The following is a 13,569-nucleotide window of genomic DNA, read 5'->3' as shown; positions in this document are numbered from 1 at the left end:
AGGAAATAGTTGACGGAAAGAGCATTGATGCATTTAAAGGGAAGTTAGATAAGCACATGAGGGAGAAAGGAACAGAAGGATATGCTACAGGGTTAGATGAAGAGGCAGGTGGAGGAGGCTTGTATGGAGCATAAATGCTGGTATAGATCACTTGGGCTGAATGGTCTCTGTACCATGCAGGGATGGGGAGAGCAGGGGTGGAGGGAGCGGGCAGGGGGGTCGGGGAAGAAGAGAGTGCACCCGTCACCACACAGGTCTTCGGCCGCACTCTTCCACCTTCCCCCACCCTCACCCCCACCCCCACTCTCTCCCCCCTTCCCCCACCCCTGCTCTCTCCCTGCTCCCCCCACCCCCGCTCCCCCCACTCCTCCCACCCCCGCTCCCTGCTCCCCCACCCCCGCTCTCCCCATTCTCCCTACCCCAGCACTCCCCCCGCCTCCGCTCCCCCCACCCCCGCTCTCTTCCTGTGTTACGCGATGATGTCATCTGCGCATGTACCAACCAGCCCTGGCAATGCGGAACGCAGCGCATATGCGCTGATTGGCGCAATCCGATGACGGCCGCTGCCGGCTGCATTGTCAATCATCACTTTGTTTCCAGATATAAGGTAAAGAAACCAGCACAACAGGTTTTCTCAGGTTTAAAGAAGAAAAGTGAAATTTTATTAAACTTAAACTCTAATTCGGTTAACGGCTACGGATACACAATGAGCCCACACTAGCATGCACATGTGATACACACATGCAGATAGAGACAGAAAGAAAACAGAAGAAATAAAGTGGAAAAGTTTGAGGCAATATCTGAGGAGGTTTTTTGTGTTTCGGTTCTTTGAGCTCACTGTAGTGTCCTTTATTGTAGGTAGATCTAGATTTTCGTTGGGGCCCAGTATTCTTCTTAAACCTTGTTCACTATAGGAGACTTTTCTCTTTTAGGGTTCACGTGTCTTCAATGGATTTGGAGTTCCGTGAGAAAGAGATGGGAGCAGACAGACAGGAGAGGCTGTGGCGAGCCAGCCAGGAGAGATCTTCTCAGTCCAGGAGCTCTCAGCTTTTTTGCCCAAACTCTTTGTACAAATTCAAAAACTCAGGTTGCCCAGCAGGTTAGTCATGTAACTAGCTGGTTTGACCATGTTGGTTTGTGTATTCAGCCAGTTTAGCAGTCAATCTGGAATGCGAGCTCCCCCACCTTCAACGTCTGGTGATCAAAAGTCCATTGTGAGTTGAATGCCAGGGAATGGCTGCTTTGTCCTTCCAAACACTGTCTGTTAATATACAAATGTCTTTCCAGCCATGGCTTATCTGTTTAACAAGTCCTTTCTTCACTCCAGTAACAGTTTAAAATCAATGGAGGGATGTGACTAGTGAAGTTCCGCAGGGATCAGTGCTGGGTCCTTTGCTGTTTGTAGTATATGTAAATGATTTGGAGGAAAATGTAGCTGGTCTGATTAGAAAGTTTGCGGACGACACAAAGGTTGGTGGAGTTGCGGATAATGATGAGGATTGTCAGAGGATGCAGCAGGCTATAGATCGGTTGGAGACTTGGGCAGAGAAATGGCAGATGGAATTTAATCCGGACAAATGTGAGGTAATGCATTTTGGAAGGTCTAATGCAGGTGAGAGGTATACAGTAAATGGCAGAACCCTTAGGAGTATTGACAGGCAGAGAGATCTGGGCGTACAGGTCCACTGATCACTGAAAGTGGCAATGCAGGTGGATAAGGTAGTCAAGAAGGCATATGGCATGCTTGCCTTCATCGGTCGGGGCATAGAGTATAAAAATTGGCAAGTCATGTTGCAGCTGTACAGAACCTTAGTTAGGCCACACTTAGAATATTGCGTGCAATTCTGGTCACCACACTACCAGAAGGACGTGGAGGCTTTGGAGAGGGTACAGAGGAGGTTTACCAGGATGTTGCCTGTTCTGGAGGGCATTAGCAATGAGGAGAGGTTGGAAAAACTCAGATTGTTTTCACTGGAACGACGGAGGTGGAGGGGCAACATGATAGAGGTTTACAAAGTTATGAGCGGCATGGACAGAGTGGATAGTCAGAAGCTTTTTCCCATGGTGGAAGAGTCAGTTACTAGGGGACATAGGTTTAAGGTGCGAGGGGCAAAGTTTAGAGGGGAAGTGCGAGGCAAGTTTTTTACACAGAGGGTGGTGAGTGCCTGGAACTTGCTGCCAGGGGAGGTGGTGGAAGCAGATACGATAGCAACGTTTAAGAGACATCTTGACAAATACATGAATAGGAAGGGAATAGAGGGATATGGGCCCCGGAGGTGCAGAAGGTGTTAGTGTAGGCAGGCATCAAGATCGGCGCAGGTTTGGAGGGCCGAATGGCCTGTTCCTGTGCTGTACTGCTTTGTTCTTTGTTCAGTGTTGATGACAAAATTAATGTGCCTCATTCTTGGCAGGTGGGAGCCTCTTCTTCTTTGACCTCCTTGTCTCGGGAGACAATGGGGAAGTGCCTGGAGGTGGTCAGTGGTTTGTGGAGCAGCGCCTGGAGTGGCTATAAAGTCCAATACTGGAGTGACAGACTCTTCCACAGGCGCTGCAGATAAAATTGGTTGTCAGGGCTGTTACACAGTTGGCTCTCCCCTTGCGCTTCTGTCTTTTTTCCTGCCAATTGCTAAGTCTCTTCGACTCACCACACTTTAGCCCCACCTTTATGGCTGTCCGCCAGCTCTGGCGATCACTGGTAACTGACTCCCACGACTTGTGATCAATGTTACAGGACTTCATGTCGCGTTTGCAGACGTCTTTAAAGCGGAGACATGGACGGTTGGTAGGTCTGATACCAGTGGCGAGCTCACTGTAGAATGTGTCCTTGGGGATCCTGCCATCTTCCATGCGGCTCACATGGCCAAGCCATCTCAAGCGCCGCTGACTCAGTAGTGTGTATAAGCTGGGGATGTTGGCCGCCTCGAGGACTTCTGTGTTGGAGATGCGGTCCTGCCACCTGATGCCAAGGATTCTCCGGAGGCAACGAAGATGGAATGAATTGAGACGTCGCTCTTGGCTGACATACGTTGTCCAGGCCTCGCTGCCGTAGAGCAAAGTACTGAGGACACAGGCTTGATACACGCGGACTTTTGTGTTCCGTGTCAGTGCGCCATTTTCCCACACTCTCTTGGCCAGTCTGGACATAGCAGAGGAAGCCTTTCCCATGCACTTGTTGATTTCTGCATTGAGAGACAGGTTACTGGTGATAGTTGAGCCTAGGTAGGTGAACTCTTGAACCACTTCCAGAGCGTGGTCACTGATTTTGATGGATGGAGCATTTCTGACGTCCTGTCCCATGATGTTCGTTTTCTTGAGGCTGATGGTTAGGCCAAATTTGTTGCAGGCAGCCGCAAACCTGTCGATGAGACTCTGCAGCCGCTCTTCAGTGTGAGATGTTAATGCAGCATCGTCAGCAAAGAGGAGTTCCCTGATGAGGACTTTCCGTACTTTGGTCTTCACTCTTAGATGGGCAAGGTTGAACAACCTGCCCCCTGTTCTTGTGTGGAGGAAAATTCCTTCTTCTGAGAACTTGAATGCATGTGAGAGCAGCAAGGAGAAGAAGATCCCAAACAGTGTAGGTGCGAGAACACAGCCCTGTTTCACGCCACTCAGGATAGGAAAGGGGTCTGATGAGGCTCCGCTATGCTGAATTGTGCCTTTCATATTGTCATGGAATGAGGTGATGATACTTAGTAGCTTTGGTGGACTTCTGATCTTTTCTAGTAGTCTGAAGAGACCACATCTGCTGACGAGGTCAAAGGCTTTGTGAGAGTTTAAAAATCACAGTTTAAAATCAATGTTCATAATAAAATCCATGTGCCTCATTCTTGGCAGGTGGGAGCCTAGCATAACAATATTGATAGAGGTCTTTCATATTCAGGGTGTTTACAAAGTGCAACTTTAAACTTTAATAACTTTGGATGTACACAATTTAGAACCAAACTATAAGTGGCATATGGAACCATAATTCATAATATTTCCAATAATGAGCAGTGAATTTTCTTCTTCCAGCATTATGAACTTCACTTTACTTCACTTCCCTAATACACAGTTCATCTTTTCTTCTACTGTCGCCTCAGTTTCAATATTGGAAATGAAATAAATGAAACATGAACACAGCACTAATAACCTTAACATTAAATACACTTTATGAATTATGCTTTTATAGACCATTTACAATTTGCTTCTATCATGTGTACATCCAAAATTATTAAAGTTTAAAGTTGCACAAGGACCTTATAAGCACTGTACAGGTAAAGAGATGTGAAAACGAGTTTCGGTAGATACCTTATCAAACACCAGGAGGGAAATAGAAAGCAATGAAGGTGAACAAGGTAAAAGAGACAAACGAAAATCCCTTCGGAGAGAAGAGCAGAACTTCTTCAAGGTAGGCATTCCAAGGAAGAGAAGTGGCAGTGAATTAAACACTAAAATAAAAGCAAAATACTGCGGATGCTGGAAATCTGAAATAAAAACAAGAAATGCTGGAACCACTCAGCAGGTCTGGCAGCATCTGTGAAAAGAGAAGCAGAGTTAACGTTTCAGGTCAGTGACTATGTCTACATCTGTTGATCTTGTCTTCAATTATGAGATTTTGTGACTGGCGAAACGGGATCTCCATTCTGCCATTCTGTGGAAGTCGACACATTGAAGGGGATCGCATGGCTCTTCATTACCTAGCTGGGGTTTCCAGCTTGGCTGAAGTGGAGGTTTTCAGACCTGTGTACAAGAAACAACCTCCATCTTAAATTGTCTGTCACCAGCCAGCCTTCTGTAATATTTCACAAATTGATGGACAGCAGCAAAAGGCAGATCTGGGTTGCCTCATTAACAGCTCCAGCCTAAACTATTTTTGTCTCACTTTCAATTATGCTGCTATTACTACATTCATTGCTCCTCTGAACTCTCTACTGTTCCTCCTAAGCTCCAAATAGATGATACTACACATTATTTTTCTTCTCAACATCCTCAGTGAACTGACGTCGAAGACCCCAACCCATTCTGCTACTCCAACTCCTTCTGTACTTGGAACTCAAAACTGCAGCACCTTTCACTTTCTTCAATCTTTCCTGCTTCCTACAATCTACAGGCTTATAAAACTGAAGCTCGGTATCACATAGCCACTATTTCATCATTTACTTTTTATTTTAACTCTTTTCAACATGGGTAGTGCCTCTGTTATGGGCCCTTCAGTGGTGTTTCTCAGTAAAAATGTTGCAGTGAGACCACCTTGTCAATGCTGCATTTACTCCCTCCACCAGTGAAAACTCAACTGCATGTTACAACTGACAAAAGGATCTGGTTCAGCAGATACCAATTTTCTCCTGAAGGTGCTAACTTTTGCTGGGATGCAGTTCCATGGACCTTGATTACACTTTGGCAGCTCACTCATAGCGATTTGTCATATGCAAGCCTTGACATTGAAGCATAGATCTTTCTCTTGGCCATTGTGCCAATAGGAATGTAGTGTGGCAGGGCCTCTGCCCACAACAAGGGTGCATCCAAATTTCTTCCAGCAACAGGGTCATTTGAATAAACTTGGTGAGATCTCTGACCTCTGCTGGAGAATTTTCTTGGGGTAAATATTTGGAATGGCTGCAGCGGTTGATGGCGTGAGCTTTTTTGCTGCCTCAAAATTTAAAATGCCTCAATGGCCCCACATGGCAACGCTGGATGCTGACGATGAACAGATGCTCCTTGCTATGGCGTAAATAATGGAAAATGTATCGGAGAACACATTTCCAGTATTTAAACACCACCACAATAAAGCTGCCCATGCCTAGAATACATCATTCATCACTTCTGATTGGAAGTTGCACAGGCATATAATTGGGTGAGAACATTGGAGGAAGGATAGAAAATCTATGTCTGAATGTCAGTAGGTTCTGCAACATGGAAGGGCATTGCATGTGATCTTAATGCATTCCATGCTCAATGTTCGCACACACAAATGAGGACCTGAGGGTTTCACCAGCAATTACAGCAGCTGGGAACAACTTCCTGGTATTCAGCCTACACTGCTCTGAACTTGATTCTGGGAGTATGAACCCACTGGGAGCTTTTGCATCCTCTCCCATCCACAGGTATGGTATCCCTTATAGGTATACCTTTGCACAAGTGCCATGGAGAGGGAGAAGCAGGAGAGGATGCAGGAAATGAGAATGTATTTAAGGAGCATGCACCCGACAAGGTATTACCCCTTCCCTAAAGGCAGGCAATACAGGTCCTGTGAGGACATTAATGAGGAGAGCTGTGATAGAAGAGAACTCTTTACCAAAAAGGTAACCAATGACCACCTCCAGGCGCGTATCCATTGTCTCTCGAGATAAGGAGGCCCAAAAGAAAAGAAACTGGGGAACTCTACCACTTACTGCATGAGGCTCTGTATTCATGATCATCAGACTGCACTGCTCCATCTATATGCAGGTGACAGCTACATTTGACTCATGGCACAGGGTCATTTCAGGCAGCCGAGCAGTAATGTACTGTGAGAAGTAGTGGCCTAGGGACACCAAGGACATGTTTATCACAGGGAAACCAAATACTTCAGCCTTGTTTAAAGGCTCCACACTAAGCAATGCGTTATCAACTGAGCTATGGAGTGAGCCCAGCAAAATACATCTTCACAGTGGAATACCAGTGACCCAATGGACAAGTCCATTTGTTTTCTCATCAAGCCACATCTTGACTGCAATGTCAAGAAGGGTTTTGATAGAGTTAGTAAAGAGAAATTGTTTCCAATGTCTGAAGGATCAATAACCAGAGGGTATAGATTTAAGGTGATTGGCAAAAGAACCAGATGTGACATGAGGAAAAAAAATTACACTTGTGATTCCTGAGATGAGAGGGCTGTCCTATGAGGAGAGATTGAGTAGAAAGGGCCTGTATTCTCTGGAGTTTAAAAGAATGAAAGGTGATCTAATTTCTTCGAGGGCTTGACAGGGTTGATGCTCAGAGGTTGTTTCTCCTGGCTGGAGAGTCTAAAACTAGAGGGCCTAGTCTCAATATAAAGAGTTGGCTCTTTAGGACCGAGATGAGGAGAAATTTCTTTACTCAGAGGGTTGTGAATCCTCAGAATTCTCTTCCCCCAGAGAGCTGTGAATGCTCAGTTAATGAGTACAGTCAAGAATGAGATCAAAAGATTTTGAACACTAAGGAAATCAGGGGATGTGGGGATGGGGTGGGAAAGTGGAGTTGAGGTAGTTCAGCCATGATCTTATTGTATGATGGGCCATACAATGGCTTGAAGGGCCATATGGCCAACTCCTACTCCTATTTCTTATGTAATACACTGATGGGGTGGTGGAAACAGAATCAAAAGCTTTCAAAAGGGAATTGGACAAATGCTTGAAGGAGAAAAAAAATTGCAGGAATATGGGGAAAGAGCAGGCGAGTGGGACTAACTCAATTGCTCTTCTAAAGACTGGAGTGGACTTGATGAGCTGAATGGCCTGCTTCTGTGCTATACTGTTCTATGATTCTATGAAAAAGAAGAAATATTGGCATTTATGCAGCAATTTATCGCATCAAAGCACTTCACACCACAAATTGTTTTTTTGATGTGCAGTGATTGTTGTGTAAGCCGATGCAGAAGCCATTTTTCACCATCGACTTTCCACGGACCATAAGCCCACAATTCTCTGACCCAGATGTGAGCCAAGTTGATACCTATGGCAATCTGCATGTCCCAAAAATAATAGAGACATGAAACCCCACACTTTGAGGTTCGATCCTGCAACTCACCACTACTGCACAACTATGCCCTGATGCTAAGATGTGCTATCCATCACATTCTCCTGCCTCTTATATATTGATGTGTATGGAAGCTATGGCTGATGTGGCACACACATCAGCTAGAAGTCAGCGTCTTCAGGAGAGATGGGGGGAAACTGGAAGCAAAAGCATGCAGTGTGTCAGGAAAGACCACAACCTGACTACCTTGACATTTTGTCCCTCATGGGTTATGAGATCAAGTTCCTTTGTGAAACATTTTCCACATTTACTGGTTAGGCCAGTTGAAAAGTTACTAATTAAAATATTGTGAAAATTAAATGATTTATTTGAACACCTATAACCAGCACGTTCTTATTGTGAGATAAGACAACACAGCAAGACAACTCCAATAAAAATGTAGGTAGCAGCAGCAACCTTTATACATGGCCTTCTTTGACCTCACAAAGGCCTTCGACTGTATCAACTGGGAGGGATTATGGAACATCCTCCTCAAATTTGGCTGCCCAGAGACATTCGTCACCATACTCCACCTATTGCATGACGACATGCAAGCTGTAATCCATGCCAACGGATCTGCCACTGACCCAATCCGAGTGCAAACTGGGGTCAAGCAAGGCTGTGTCATTGCAGCAACGCTCTTTTCCATCTTCCTCGCCACAACACACCACCTCATCTCCATGAAGCTCCCTGCCGGAGTAGATCTCCTCTACAGGATGAGCGGGCAACTATTTAACCTACGTCGCCTCCAGTCCAGAACCAAGGCCACTCCAACCTCTGTCATTGAGCTGCAGTATGCTGACGATGCTTCTGTATGCGCACATTCAGAGGCCGAGCTTCAAACCCTGGTTGATGCATTCACAAAGGTATATGAAAGAATAGGCCTTAAGCTAAACATCCGGAAGACAAAGGTTCTCTACCAGCCTGCTCCCGCAGCACAACGCTGCCTCCTGACTATCAAAATCCACGGTGAATCATTGGACAATGTGGATCACTTCCCATACCTTGGGAGCCTCCTCTCAGCAAGGGTAGCCATCGATGATGAAACTCAGCATCACCTCCAGCGTGCCAGCGCAGCCTTCAGTTGTCTGCGGAAAAGAGTGATTGACAACAAAGACCTCAACCCTCGTATCATGCTCATGGTCTACAGGGCTGCAGTTTTACCTGCCCTCCTATACGCGTTGGAAACATGGACACTGTACAGCAGACATCTCAAAGCCCTGGAGAGATATCACCAGTGGTGCCTCCGCAAGATCCTGCAAATTCAGTGGCAGGACAGGCGCTCCAATATCAGTGTCCTGTCTCAGGCCAATATCCCCAGCATCAAGACACTGGTCATGGCTAGTCAGTTACGCTGGGCTGGGGCACATTGTCTGCATACCTGACACAAGACTCCCAAAACAAGCTTTCTACTCCAAGCTCCGTCACGACAAGAGGCTTCCAGGAGGGCAGAGGAAACACTACAAGGATGTCCTTAAAGCCTCCCTGCAAAAATGTGACATCTCCACTGATTGAAAGGAATCTCTTGCCCGAGACCACCCAAAATGGAGAAGAAGCATCAGCGAAGGTGCCAGCCAGTTCAAACAACGTTGACATGCCCAGCCAGTGACGAAATGCAAACAGTGAAAGCAGCATTCGGAAATTTGAGCATCCCATTCACTGGCCTCATCAAACACCACCTGCCCCACCTGTGGCAGAGTGTGCAGATCCAGAATTGGACTATTCAGTCACCTGAGGATCCACAACCCTGGAGTGGAAGAAAGTCATCCTCGTTCCTGAGGGACTGCCTAAGAGAGAGGATTGTGAGATAAACTTCTGAGTTTGTTGTCCTGGCAGACAGCTTTGTGCAAGGGAAGCAATTTATTCGAAATTCTTGGCCAGATTTCCAGCCTAAATGATTTTCCTTCCATTAATTACTTAAATCTTGTGAGGCATTTGATTGATGAATATGAATCACTGGAAAATCGAGCGTACCCTGAATCAGGTGCCTGTTTCTTCAAACCATGGTCTTGTTAAGCAATGCTCTACACCAGTAGGGGCGCTAGGCAAAATTTACCCTCATATCTCTAAATACCCTTTGCCTCCTAAATAAATAACTCATTTTTTAAACACCTTGTTGATGGCCTGAAATGGAATACAAGGCAGTGGTTTTTCATGTGATAAACATCATTGGGTGGAAAAACATCACTTCAGTAGCTGCATGTACAATCACCAGTGGACCTTAGTCTATCTGCCCATCTATTATCTATCTGTCTATATATTGACCTACCTACCCAAATGTTTATCTAGCTATCTATTTATCTGTTTGTCAACCTGCCTTTGCCAATCTGTTGGTCTGTTTATCTGCCTGTGTATTACATGCCCATCTTTCCAGGGTTATAAGTTAAAGCTTCATCGTATCTGATGCTGTGTGATTGAAGTGATCTTAATCCCTTTGACTCTTCAGCACAGAGTGATTCCATTGTTAAGTGACTGCAAATTTATCAGAGTCTGCAAAGTCATTTGTATCAAAGTGAAACTTTTGCTCCTGCAGAGATCTCCAGACTGATTTGCTGCAATTATCCTTTACGATAGCTAATCACGTCCAAAGATTATCAGGTAACAGCTTGATGCAAAACTCTTCAAGGTACGAATGTAAGTTTTTAACAGCTTCTTAACAAAATAGATTCTTTGCTGTTTCCCCTTGATATTTTCACCCAGCTGCTGGAGGTCTCCTGCTCACGAGAACTAAGGGCTTGAAAAGTTATATCAGTGGCTACCTATGAAGTTTTCTTTTAGTTCTCAAAAAGACTCCTTTACTCCCTTTGTTTGTTTTCAAGTGTCCTCTACATAAATAATACAGTGCTTCTGTTGGCTGTTTAGTGCATACAAATCACCTGCACAGATTTCATGTCCCCGGGAACTGCTACACATGAGCTGGAGGATGAATTTTCAGTTAAAGTTTGATGACTGTCTTTCTAATTTTATATGATATAAATAACAGAGAGCTCCACTAATTTGGGAAAGGTACCATTCATCATGGTACATGACACGGTCAGGAAGGTTGCAAGTTCAATCCTAGTCTGTACTGATCTCCATGGGGACATCATTTGGTAAGGTTCCTGCTCCTGAATGGTATTCAGTGGATGTTGGGTGGTGATGCACACTGCTGACACATACTAATTTTTGAACCATGTTTTGAGGGGTGCTTGTGAGCAAAGACAGGCTGCCAGGAAAACCTGGTGTAGGTGAGTTTGTGACCTCAGCAAATCCAACAGGTTTACATAGGAGTTGAAGCTTGGTGTGTGAGACCTGCATTTTGGTAACCAGTCAACAAAGTGCCCTAAGGCCAATGTAAAACAGCTAATGGTTGTCCAAGATACAACATAAATATTAACCACAAGATTGAAGTAACTGAAGGCAACTCATTCTACCCTCTTGGTCCAGAAAGACAACGGGCTGTATTTTATTCGGGTGCCGCGCTCTGCGGCAGCGCCCCTTGAATTTGGTGGCATGCCCACATTCAGCAGACACTGCCGAGCCCCTACAATATTATGCGCGGGGGCTCATTAGCATCACTGCGACAAGCCGTACCCCCCCTCCAATATTACGTGGGGAGAGTCGGGACATCCGGCGCAGCGAGGAACCATTTTTTTGTACTCATTCATGGGATGTAGGCATCGCTGGCTAGGCCAGCATTTATTGCCCATCCCTGTACAGCAGGTGCTGGGGCCCTATTTTAATCTGACAAAGAAATACTTACCTCACCGTTGAAGAGAGGGGCTGCTGTCAATCTGGCAGCAAAATGGAAAGTGACCAAGTTGACAGTTAACTCTGCTTCTCTTTCCACAGATGCTGCCTGATCTGCTGACTTTCCCCAGCACTTTCTGCTTTGCTGCCACTTATTTACCTGCTGTGCCCCAGTGTCCTGTGAAGTTGCGATCCTCTTCTTCCACTCAAGTTACATTGCTTCTTGTAGGCCTGCCGCACCTGGGTGAAAAATCTTAATTTTGCACTTTCCAGGACGTGAGACTTACATGTACCATAAAAGACAAAAACACAACAGAAATAAAACCATAATTGAAGAATATTTACATACTATGGGCTTCTAAGCATCTGACTGTGAAAAGCCGTAGACTAATATGCATTTGGAATCTCTATTAATTTCTCTGCCAACTGTTATGTGAAAAGACATGTAATTGAAATTAAACGATCTTTGTAAGAAAACAGGAAAATATGTTCATATTCTAGCTGCATTGCCAACTAGAAGTATTACACCACTAACTATGATCAGCTGCTGCAGAAGCAAAGTGTTTGTGAACATGTCGATGTGTAATAGTTGAAAAACCATGACAACAGCACAGATTTCCTCACTAGTCCTGCATTGATTTTCAAACATGTGCAAGACAAACCTTGCAGCCAGAAGTTAGAGCAGTTACATGGTGGAGTCACCTTTGCATTTAAAGGACCACGCCAAAAGTTGAGGATGGTAGAGGGGTACTCTAGGGTGGCCCCACAGTTCAGCAAAGCCTCCCTGGTTACTCTCCTCTAGGCTGTATGGGCAAGGCGGGAGGTCCTTTTCACCAGCATGGTAAGAAGAGACCCTTCCGCCTGAACAAGGCAGCCAGGTTGGAGGTGGCAAAGGATGTGAGTAGCCGTGGGGCCATCTGGTGTCAAAGGGTGCAATGCCGGAAGGGGATGAACGATCACTCTCCCAGCCAGCTGGGGCCCTCTAGGCCTCATACACAGAGGGTACGATTGCCTAAGTCATCCACAGCCAAAGTGCCATCATACCAGTTGCCTTCCTGCAGTCAGGCTGCTAGTGCAGAAGTGGTACCGCGTAGGAGAATCTGCAAGCATTTCCAAAAAGCATTGTGACACAAATGGATCTGCACGGGTGACACAACAATGTAGAAAGGCCAAAAACAAAATCGTCTTCACTGACATGTGCGTTGCTTTTACTGTGTGAATGAAGTGTGCCAGCATGTGGTGATCATGTCTCCTCCCATTACATCATTGGCCTTCCAGAATTGCCAATGTATGGAATAACATCATTGCCATGCCAGTATCACTCATGTGTGTCTCCACGGATGTAGTAATATGGACAATGGCTCAGTATTCTGCTGCGGGTAATGGTGGACGCAAAGATATTGCAGATGCGGACTGCTGCACAACAGGTGAACAAAGATGCTGTGTGGCATGCAGAGCCCAGTGTGGTTCCTATGGTGTGGAGAAACTTTGATCAATGAGGTGCTGCCATTCATCCCTAGTTCGCTGCTCACCCTGCATGCGGTGCCTGGATGCTCTCTGTTCTCCCATGTGCCTTTCCTGCTGTAAGTCCTCAGGGTCATCATCATCCGAGGATGAGTCCTGCTTACGTCTGTCCTCATCCTGCAAGGCCTCCCCCCTATTGAGTGTGTAGTTGTGCAGAGCACAGCAAACAGCGATACGAGCTACCCTTTTCCAGCTCGTACTGCAGGGCACCACCCGATCTATGCAGGCAGCGGAAGCGCATTTTCAGCATGCCTATCGCCTGCTGTGGCTCCTGTAGCTCTGTTGTTGACGTTGTATCTCTCCTCTGCAGCAGTGGTGGGGTGTCTCACTGGTGTCAGGAGTCATGTCTGTAAGGGGTAGCCCTTGTCTCCAAGAGGCCACCCCTCCATCTGAGCCCTTTCAGTGAACAGCAATGGCAGCTGCGACTGGTGCAGGATGAAGGCGTCATGGCAACTGCCTGGAAAGTGAGCACAGATTTGCATGAATCATTTCCGGTGATCACATACAAGCTGCACATTGATTGAGTGGAAGCCCTTACAGTTTACATATTCAGCTGGTCACCCGGTGGGAGCCTTGATGGCCACA

At 45.9% G+C, this 13,569-nt stretch overlaps 1 protein-coding gene across 1 annotated transcript in view; it reads left to right on the top strand.

The window, feature by feature from the left end:
• Nucleotides 1–11,823, top strand: part of LOC137375685 (uncharacterized) — a 46,062-nt gene extending 34,239 nt beyond the window's left edge. The window contains exons 4-5 of the mRNA XM_068043073.1: nt 933–1,099; nt 11,563–11,823. Coding sequence (XP_067899174.1) covers nt 933–1,099; nt 11,563–11,718 — 323 coding nt within the window. The 3' untranslated portion in view covers nt 11,719–11,823. The remainder of the gene's footprint in view (nt 1–932; nt 1,100–11,562) is intronic.
• The last annotated feature ends 1,746 nt before the right edge of the window (nt 11,824–13,569 follow it).

This window comes from Heterodontus francisci, chromosome 12, assembly GCF_036365525.1.
Source record: "Heterodontus francisci isolate sHetFra1 chromosome 12, sHetFra1.hap1, whole genome shotgun sequence".
NCBI lineage: Eukaryota > Metazoa > Chordata > Chondrichthyes > Heterodontiformes > Heterodontidae > Heterodontus > Heterodontus francisci.
This window is presented reverse-complemented; position numbering and strand designations above follow the sequence as displayed.